This window comes from Bombina bombina, chromosome 1, assembly GCF_027579735.1.
Source record: "Bombina bombina isolate aBomBom1 chromosome 1, aBomBom1.pri, whole genome shotgun sequence".
Classification (NCBI taxonomy): domain Eukaryota; kingdom Metazoa; phylum Chordata; class Amphibia; order Anura; family Bombinatoridae; genus Bombina; species Bombina bombina.
Window position 1 is genome coordinate 643565663 of NC_069499.1, and position 10727 is coordinate 643576389.

General features: G+C 34.3%; 1 protein-coding gene across 1 annotated transcript; it reads left to right on the forward strand.

Moving 5' to 3' along the window:
• The first annotated feature begins 785 nt into the window (after nucleotides 1–785).
• LOC128645826 (rho-related GTP-binding protein RhoG) lies at nucleotides 786–8509 on the forward strand. Its single transcript, XM_053699101.1, has 2 exons — nucleotides 786–919; nucleotides 4871–8509. Exon 2 carries the CDS (start codon nucleotides 4893–4895, stop codon nucleotides 5466–5468), a length of 576 nt encoding a protein of 191 aa, XP_053555076.1. The 5' UTR covers nucleotides 786–919; nucleotides 4871–4892; the 3' UTR covers nucleotides 5469–8509.
• Nucleotides 8510–10727: the final 2218 nt, after the last annotated feature.

Sequence of the window (10727 nt, forward strand, 5' to 3'; positions counted from 1 at the left end):
AAGCACAGGAACATCCATTATTAAAAAAAAGAAAAACTGTAAAAAAATAAATAAATTAAAGGTACATAAAACCCAAAATTTGTCTTTCATGATTCAGATAGAGAATACAATTTTAAACAACTTTCTAATTTACTTCTATTACCTAATCTGCTTCATTCTCTTGGTATCATGTGTTGAAGGAGCAGCAGTGCACTACTGGTTTCTAACTGAACACATGGGTGAGCCAATCACAATCAACATATATATATGCAGCCACCAATCAACAGCTAGAATGTAGGTTCTCTGCTGCTCCTGAGCTTGTCTAGATAAACATTTCAGCAAATGATAACAATAGAAGGAAGCAAATTAAATAATAAAAGTAAATTGGAAAGTTGTTTAATTCTCTATCTGAATCATGAAATCATTTTTTTGGGTTTCATGTCCGTTTAAGATATGTAGATAAATGATAGATAGATTATAGTTTATACTAAAGAGTCATATATTTATATAATCATAGTCTGTAATTGTGAATAAACAGTCATTTTTCAATAAAAAGTTAAAAATGTAGCTCAAATTACATTATAATCAATTAAATTTGAGCACCACTAATTTACTTTTTTTTTTTTTTTTTTTTAGAACTAAAAGCGCTTAAAACGATGTCTCCATACGTGCGTACCTAGCGCCACCTAGAGATAATACTGGGTGGGTAGAGTCATTCTCTCATTTCTCTGTGTGAAGCAATTAACTACATTTCCCTGCGTTCCCTGCGACGGGTGGGGTAGGGAGTGTATTACCCGGATGTAGGTCGGTCACCACTTCCTAGGGCCGGTACAGGAAGTGAAGCGGCGCGAGTGAAATAAGGAAGTGAACGGGAGACGGAATAGTTTACGGGGGGGCGGTAGGCACAGTCGGTGAGGGGACTGCTGCTGTGAGGTGAGAGGTAAGTAGCCCATCCTATTGTGTTTTATGTCTGTGTGTTGGGGGAGTTACCTGTGTGTGTTTGCAGATAGAGGATTTTATTATTATTATTTGTATGTGTGTTGGGGGAGTGGTTGTAGTGTTATGATTGGAGAAGCATAACTGAGACGATTCATTTATGGCAGGAGAAAAATTATAGTATGTGAAATGGGGACTATGGGAAGTAATGTATGAGTGTCTGACTTACATGGGGTGTGTGTAGCTTTGTCTTGGGTTGTAAATAAAGAGAATTAGCAGGTAAGCAGTGAAGTATCTGAATTTTTCCAGTCTATTCTAGGTGGAGATTTAATTAGTGTAATTATTCATCTTATTTTTCATTTAAAATTGAAACAACATGTTACAACTATAAACCACCAAAGAGTCAACCAGTATTTTGACATTTTAATAAAGAACTAGTATACAAAAACGTAATGTGAAAGTAAATAAAACATAGACCAAATGGGTTTGTTTGCTACACATACAGCTCTCTGTTTTGAAGTATTTTGTACCTTTACAATATTTTATATCACACAATTTCTGCTACTTATACATGATGCAATTTCTGCTACTTTATACACATTTTAATATAGAGTAAAACAAGATTTGGAATAAGTAGAAATAGACAGATGATTGGTATATAGATTGGAAATTTTACCTACACAGATGTATTATGCTTATAAAGAAATATTAATCAACATTTAAAAACCTTATTACACAAATTGAACCCTCATATGTTTATTTCATATCAAATGAAGCAGAAAATATGTCTATGTACAACAATGGTTGAATCCCTCAAAAAAGGATGACTCACAATTATTAGTAAAATATGCAGCCACAAATATGAAAACAAACAAATGTGATTTAGTAAGACCAGGGAAAAATGTATAAGATATATAAATAAATATTAAAATGCCTGTTTGTAGAAGTAGGAAATTAAGTTTAATGTTAGAGTAAGCAACTTTTATTATTGAAGTTGAGATTTATTATTTTATATTAGGTCATTGTTTTGACTAATTTCAACTAAGCTTCTTTACAGTGCTTTTTTTTAAAAAAACAAACCAGGATGACTAAGATAATGTCACTTCTGCTTCCTGCTGTCAGCTTTTCCCCACCCACATACAAACTTGAATGTTCCACTTTAAAGGGACATAATACTCATATGCTAAATCACTTGAAACTGATGCAGTATAACTGTAAAAAGCTGACAGGAAAATATCATCTGAGCATCTCTATGTAAAAAAGGAAGATATTTTACCTCACAATTTCCTCAGCTCAGCAGAGTAAGTTCTGTGTAAAAAGTTATACTCAACTGCTCCCAGCTGCAGGTAAAAAATTTTAAAGAAATGAACAGCAGCCAATCAGCATCAGCAGTGCTGAGGTCATGAACTCTTACTGTGATCTCATGAGATTTCACTTAACTCTCATGAGATTTCATAGTAAGCTTCCTTTACCTGATTGGTGAAATAATATGAGAGTGCGCGATGCTAGTCCCTTCAGATGTCCCAGGACAAACACACTAAAATGCTGCTTAGAAATCCTTTACAATGGGAGGTGGCTACTGAGGAACTTTTGAGGTAAAATATCTTTCTTTTTTACATAGAGATGTTCAAGTGATATTTTCTAATCAGCTTTTTACAGCTATGCTGCATCACTTTCAAGTGTTTAAACATTTGGGTATTATGGCCCTTTAAGGGACATTAAGTACTGTTTTAAGAGGGCACGTTAAAAGTCTATTTTTAAATACTGTTCTTGTATCCAGACCTAAAATGCTACTGGGGTTTGTCATTGTCCGCTAGTCGCACTGTGGGAGTTTTCTTTATCAGCAAGTGAGCTTCTTTATCACTTAGCAGAATTTCACAAATGTGTACACTCTCTGTTAGTTTCAAAATAATTATTTTTCAATGTTTTCATGCAAACATGGTTCTTACATATGCATTCTGGAAGTTTTTGTTAGTGTTTAATGGCCATTTAAGTATTTTCTTATCCAAATAATGTTGCAGCATACATTACCATCTGTGTTCTTTCTCAAGGCATTGAAATAACACATTCTATGAGTAATAAACTATGGGAACATATGCCTTGTAGAGCGCATATCAGGAAATAGCTATTGGTGGAGAAACCTTGTGCTAGAAGCAGCAAACCATATGATTCAGTTTACAAATGTTTGGTGAATTAAACAACAAAAATGTATTTCATGATTCAGATACAGTATACAATTTTTAAACAACTTTCCAATGTACTTCTAGTATCTAATCTGCTTCGTTCTCTTTGTTGAAAAGGATACCTAGGTAGGCTCAGAAGCTTAAAGGGACAGTTTACTCAACAATTTTCTTCACTTTAATTTGTTCCCAATGATCTACTTTACCTGCTGGAGTGTATTAAATTGTTTACAAGTATTTCCATTACCCTTATATATTGGCTTTTGAAATAGTTAAAGGGACACTGAACCCAAATTTTTTATTTTGTAATTCAGAAAGAGCATGCAACTTTCTAATTTACTCCTATTATCAATTTTTCTTTGTTCTCTTGCTATCATTATTTGAAAAAGAAGGCATCTAAGCTTTTTTTTGGTTTCAGTACTCTGGACAGCACTTTTTTATTGGTGGATGAATTTATCCACCAATTAGCAAGGACAACCCAGGTTGTTCACCAAAAATGGGCCGGCATCTAAACTTAAATTTTTGCATTTCAAATAGAGATACCAAGAGAATGAAGAAAATTTGATAATAGGAGTAAATTAGAAATTTGCTTAAAATTTCATGCTCAATCTGAATCACAAAATCAAAATTTTGGGTACAGTGTCCCTTTAATTTAGCCTGTGGTATCCCCACCCATCCTGAAAGTTTTTGGCCTCAAGGCCAAGCTGTGTAAACACAGCCTATAGAAGAAATTGCACTCCCAGTGGGTTATAGAAGAGATAAGGTAATAAAATGTTAATTTTTCATTGTTCGCTCCAAGTATTGGTCTTTGGTTATGGATACATATAAGATAAAGAAGCAGGTATATGTACACAATGTGCTAAAGTAATGAGTTCTGATTATACCTACAAGCTCAACCCATTTTTTTAGGTTGTGGCTTCAAAACACAAAATCAGCTAATTCATATACACAAATAAGCCTTAAAAAAAGCAAATCTCATACATTTTATACTCTGCAGCTGGTAAAAAAAAAGTTATTGGAAACACATTAAATTATAAACAAAGTTATAGTATACTGTCCCTTTAAAATAGGACAAAAAATATTTGGGGAAATCCCCAAATAGGCTGGGTGTGCGCCAAGTATGTTCAGTGATCACAAATAGAGTGTCATAAAATATGTGCAGTGAAAGGATAAATACTATGTGAGATTTAATATATATATATATATATATATATATATATATATATATATATTCCTAAGAACACAAGAGGTGTAAGTGTAAAATTAGTGTGTGATATTACACCAAGTAAACAATAAAACAAAACAGATATGCTGTCATATAAAATGTAAAGTCCATATAAGGAACAAAAACATAAAATCAATGAAGTAAAACAGACTGCTTCACGAAAAATGTCTCCCACAGCAAGATGGCAGAGGTGATCTATAAGTTGAAAGAGAAAAAGTGGGCACCCTCTTTCTCTTTATAGGCTCAGGAACTAGCTGCTGATTGGTGGTTGCACATATATGCCTCTTGTCATTGGTTTACTGATGTGTTCAGCTAGTTCTCAGTAGTGCATTGCTGCACCTTCAATAAAGGAAATAAAGAAAAATTGGAAATGTGTTTAAAATGACATGCTCTATCGGAAATAGAAGTGACAATTTTGGGGGTTAATGTCTCCAAGTATTATTTTTGCATACCCAATCTTATTTAATGTACTGTAATCAACATTTTATTTCCCCACACAATTTGTGATCTGTATACACATTTTTAAGTATTCTTTTCTTTCTGTTCTTAGATACAGCTTGACTTCATGAAGGATGCAGACAATAAAGTGTGTTGTTGTTGGTGATGGAGCAGTTGGAAAAACTTGCCTTCTCATCAGTTATACCACTAATGCCTTTCCCGAGGAATATATCCCCACAGTGTTTGACAATTACAGTGCCCAGATGACTGTGGATGGGAGAACAGTTAGCCTTAACCTATGGGACACTGCTGGGCAGGAGGAATATGACCGTCTGCGCACTCTGTCCTACCCTCAGACCAATGTGTTTATTATCTGCTTTTCTATTGGTAGCCCGTCTTCTCATGCTAACGTACGACACAAATGGCATCCAGAGGTTTCCCACCACTGTCCCAATGTGCCTATTCTTCTTGTGGGCACCAAAAAAGATCTTCGTAATGATCCAGAAACCATTAAAAAGCTAAAGGAGCAAAACCTTGCCCCCACCACACCCCAGCAGGGTTCATCGCTTGCCAAACAGATAGGGGCTGTGAAGTATATGGAGTGCTCTGCTCTACACCAAGATAACGTCAGAGAAGTGTTTGCAGAAGCTGTGCGTGCATTTTTATATCCTGTGACCAAGAAAACACCCAAGAAGTGTGTCCTATTATAGTGATGAATGATTAAAATGCTAATAAAATGTTTTTTTTTTTTAGCACAGGAGTTTGGGTGATATCCCTTTTTATTCTCAGCTTGCACTAATGGCTCATAACTGACGTGGGTTGCATGGAGTAGAAACATGCCACATAAAGCTTTTAAAGATTGAACGTGCCAGCACAGTAACATAAGAGACGGCTGTAGTTTATCCAGAACACACTGGATGTTATGCACCTGGATACAGATCCCAGCGCTTACACACCAGATTTACACCTCTGAATTTTATGTTTGCTGTTCTGATTGCTACCCTGGCTTCACAGCTTGCTTTGGAAACCTTTTTTCTTTTCTTTCAGTTCTTAGTTTTTTCATTACTAAAGCAAAGCTCTAAAGTGCAATTTTGACTTTTCTTCCATAACTAGAATTTCCAAAATGAAATGCCTTGAACTTGGATGGTGTGACTGAATGGTATTTGAACTCTGAAAATCTCCCATTTATCTGCTTGCTGGATTAGATCTTCAGACTCCACTGAATTCAAGGAAACAGCATAGCATCTTCTTTTGTGGAGGAAGCTTTTTGCTTTAAAGAAAAAAGAAAGTTCCACTTCTTTAATAGATCTTAAACATTTTTTCCTTTTTTGTTGTAAAACTCAGGGTTAATAAATGGCTTAAGGTAGTGTCTTCTGTAAAGGGTTGGCTGAGTTACTCGGTAGGTGCACAGCCATTGATCTGCTGATTAAACAGCATTTTAAGAAATATAGCTCTGTGCTTTTTGTATCACCTTCAGCGGGATGTAATCCATATAAAGTGCCTATGTCGTCTTGGTCTTAAAACTGCACTCAAAATCCTTTTATAGCTTAATAATAAATAGCAGATTAAGTGGCTGTGAGAATTTATATCTTTTACAGAAATGGCATATTATGAATCCATATCTACAGTTTAGTTAATGGTACTTTCTAACAAAACATCTGCTGCCTTGTTTGCTACCAAAGATCTAAATTCACAAGAAACCCCCTCAAAGCCACTGACATCCCTGCACTTTTCTCTGCAATACAAACATGGGGGTGACAGTTACTTAGTGATGTTAATAATAATAATACAAAAAAAAGGCTTATTTTTCTTAAATATATTTTCCAGTCTCTAAAGAGAAACTGTATATTGTATACAAGATCATTTATATCTTAGTTGTTTTTTAAAATCAAGAAATCTCTGAACTATTTTCTCAGGCCATGATAATACTGTGGAAAATTACATTCAGTGTGTTTAGTTTTTTTTGCCAATTTTGAGCCAATAGGCATATGACGTTTATTTTTGGGATTATGATTTAATATAACTCATCTCTTGTAGATAAATTCAATTAGCATTTATATTTAAATTTATTTAAAGCACCCAAGAGCGAATGGTACAATGGACGCTGTATATGGCTGAAATAGGGTTCATTTATAATTTTTAGTATTTTATTATCTTGCTTTATATTATGTTGCAGATATTGAATTGTGACTATTCACTGTGCAGCCATCTATTTGAAATAATGTTTGATGGGGCTTTCCGAATTTTGGGAAATGGGAACCAAAAATACCACTTTTTAATATGATTTGCAGGAGGATTTAACAGTTGTATACTTTATTTTGTGGGTAACCTCTCTCTTTCCACTTTCAAACTTGGGTACATGATTTATTTATTTCCATGGCTAGAATATACATTCTATCTGTTAAGAAAAAAATATCACATTTATTATACTGACAGTTACTTGTTTAATACATATCATCCAAGATTTTAATATTTGTGTAGATATTACACTGTTTTAAATCATTAAAGGGACACTAAACCCAAAGTATTTCTTTAATGATTCAGATCCAATTTACTTCTATCTAATTTGCTTCATTTTTTTAGATATCATTTGGTGAGGAAATATCAATGCACATGGATGAGCCAATCACATGAGGCATATATGTGCAGTCACCAATCAGAAGCTACTGAGCCTATCTAGATATGATTTTCAGCAAAGTATATCAAGAGAATGAAGCAAATTAGATAGTAGAAGTAAATTAGAAAGTTGTTTAAAATTGCGCACTCTTTCTAAATCATAAAAGAAAAAAAATTTGGGTTTCATGTCCCTTTAAAGTGAAAGTCAACCATAGCGTTTTTGAAACCCTAGGGTTGACTGTTGAAACAAATAAAGGGGACTTTCATTCATGAAGTATAAGAAACTTCATGCAGAAAGTGCCTTTATTCGTTTCAACAGTTCGCCATTCTTAGCTGCTACAGCAGCCAACGGCCAAAAACAATTTCTGCTAAGGTGACATTTTCACCTCTTAGCCAATGGCCATGTGGTAAATCCGGTTTGGCCCCCATGGGAGCCGGATTTACCACCCGGCTATTTGCCAAGAGGTGAAAAAGTAAAAAAAAATATTTTGCCGTGGGCTGCCGTAGCAGCTAAGAACGGCGATCGGTTTAAATTAATAAAGGCACTTTCTGCAGGAAGTATCTTATACTTCATGGATGAAAGTGCCCTTTATTTGTTTCAACAGTCAACCCTAGCATTTCAAAAACTCTATGCTTGACTTTCACTTTGTTAATTTATTAAAGAATAATAAAAACATTTTAAAAGGTGCTTTTAACATCTTTACCTGTTATTTTGGTTATGTGGGAAGCAATGCCAAAAAAATACAGAGTCCCATTTGCGTCTACTGAATAACATTTTGAGTCACTAACTCTGGAATTAATATACATTTATTATCCAAACCTAGTCCATGTAGAGAAGTTTGCATTAAATGTATTCTCAAACATATTTATGTTCAAGTAATGGACCCATTTTAACAAGCATTTAGGTAACTGACATGTTATAGAAAATAAATACTGGTTCTGATTTTTTTTTTTTTATGCAGAATATCTTTGTTTAATAAATACTGTATTTAAAACAATTTCTCCATGTTATAAATTCACATGCAAAGCTACGTGTGCTGTTGTAATTTAGAATGTGATGAGCTTGTGCTTTGCTGTATGTGTGATGATGATGAATGTCATAAATAAACAAACATTTTACATGTGTAAAAACAAATGCATTGGCAGATTATTTAGCTTGTGATAGGAGGGATGCTACCAAAATGTATTAAATGGCCAGTGTACTGTAAAATAGTTTTTCCTTTCATGTGTTTCCAATGATTTGTTATACTAGCTCCAGAGCATAAAACATGTGAGATGTATTATTTAGGTTTATTTTTCAATATGAAATAACTGGTTTTGTTCTTTGAAACCACAACCAATTAAAATGGGTTGAGCTTGCAGGGAAATCTCCTTATTGTATCACTTTCTGTACACACATATGCTTTTTTATATTATGTCTGTCAGTATACCAATGCCCAATACTTAGAGAACAATTTTAAATTAACATTGTATTACTTCTCTCTTAACCCCACTGGGGCTGTAATTTCTTCTGCTGCCTATGTCTACATCACTTTTCAATAACTAAGTATAGACACTTTCAGTATATGCTGAAATAAATATAAAGGAGGTTTTTTAAATCAAATTAATACATTCCTGCAGGTAAAATGGATAATTGGGAACAAATTAAAGAGGCCATTATAGTGAAAAAGGTACGTTCTCATTCATTACAGCAATTCATTGTATCACTGGTGACCCTGTAAGTCTGTGCTTAAGCTCTGCAGATGGGGTTAAACACTAGGGTAAAATACCACTCTGGAGACACTAAGAACTGCTGGTCCAGAGCAGAAACTGTAATTGATCTACTTATATGAGGTTTAAATGCAAGTTTGCATAAATGATAGACATGCTCTAAGAGTCTAACGAATAAAAAAAACATACAGCTTTTTCACTATATTTTTGTCTAGTTATGCATATTGATGGATATTAATTTTTCAACATTCTGTGACATGAATGCATAAAGAAAATGCTTTAACCCCTTAATGACCACAGCACTTTTCCATTTTCTGTCCGTTTGGGACCAAGGCTATTTTTACATTTCTGCGGTGTTTGTGTTTAGCTGTAATTTTTCCCTTACTCATTTACTGTACCCACACATTATATACCGTTTTTCTCGCCATTAAATGGACTTTCAAAATATACCATTATTTTCATCATATCTTATAATTTACTATAAATTTTTTTTATAAAATATGAGGAAAAAATGAAAAAAAAAACACTTTTTCTAACTTTGACCCCCAAAATCTGTTATACATCTACAACCACCAAAAAAAAAATATGCTAAATAGTTTCTAAATTTTGTCCTGAGTTTAGAAATACCCAATGTTTACACGTTCTTTGCTTTTTTTGCAAGTTATAGGGCCATAAATACAAGTAGCACTTTCCTATTTCAAAACCATTTTTTTTTTCCAAAATTAGCGATTAGTTATATTGGGACACTGATATCTTTCAGGAATCCCTGAATATCCATTGACATGTATATATTTTTTTTAGAAGACATCCCAAAGTATTGATCTAGGCCCATTTTGGTATATTTCATGCCACCATTTCACCACCAAATGCGATCAAATAAAAATTGTTCACTTTTTCACAAATTTTTTCACAAACTTTAGGTTTCTCACTGAAATTATTTACAAAAAAACTTATGCAATTATAGCATACATGGTTGTAAATGCTTCTCTGGGATCCCCTTTGTTCATAAATAGCAGACATATATGGCTTTGGTTTTGCTTTTTACTAATTAGAAGGCTGCTAAATGCGACTGCGCACCACACGTGTATTATGCCCAGCAGTGAAGGGGTTAATTAGGGAGCATGTAGGGAGCTTCTAGGGTTCATTTTAGCTTCAGTGTAGTGTAGTAGACAACCCCAAGTATTGATCTAGGCCCATTTTGGTATATTTCATGCCACCATTTCACCGCCAAATGCAATCAAATAAAAAAAAACGCTAAATTTTTCACAATTTTAGGTTTCTCACTGAAATTATTTACAAACAGCATGTGCAATTATGGCACAAATGGTTGTAAATGCTTCTCTGGGATCCCTTGTGTTCAGAAATAGCAGACACATATGACTTTGGCGTTGCTTTTTGGTAATTAGAAGGCCGCTAAGTGCTGCTGCGCATCACACGTGTATTATGGCTAGCAGTGAAGGGGTTAATTAGGTAGTTTGTAGGGAGCTTGCAGGGTTAATTTTAGCTTTAGTGTAGAGATCAGCCTCCCACCTGACACATCAGACCCCCTGATCCCTCCCAAACAGCTCCCTTCCCTCCCCCACCCCACAATTGTCCCCGCCATCTTAAGTACTGGCAGAAAGTCTGCCAGTACTAAAATAAAA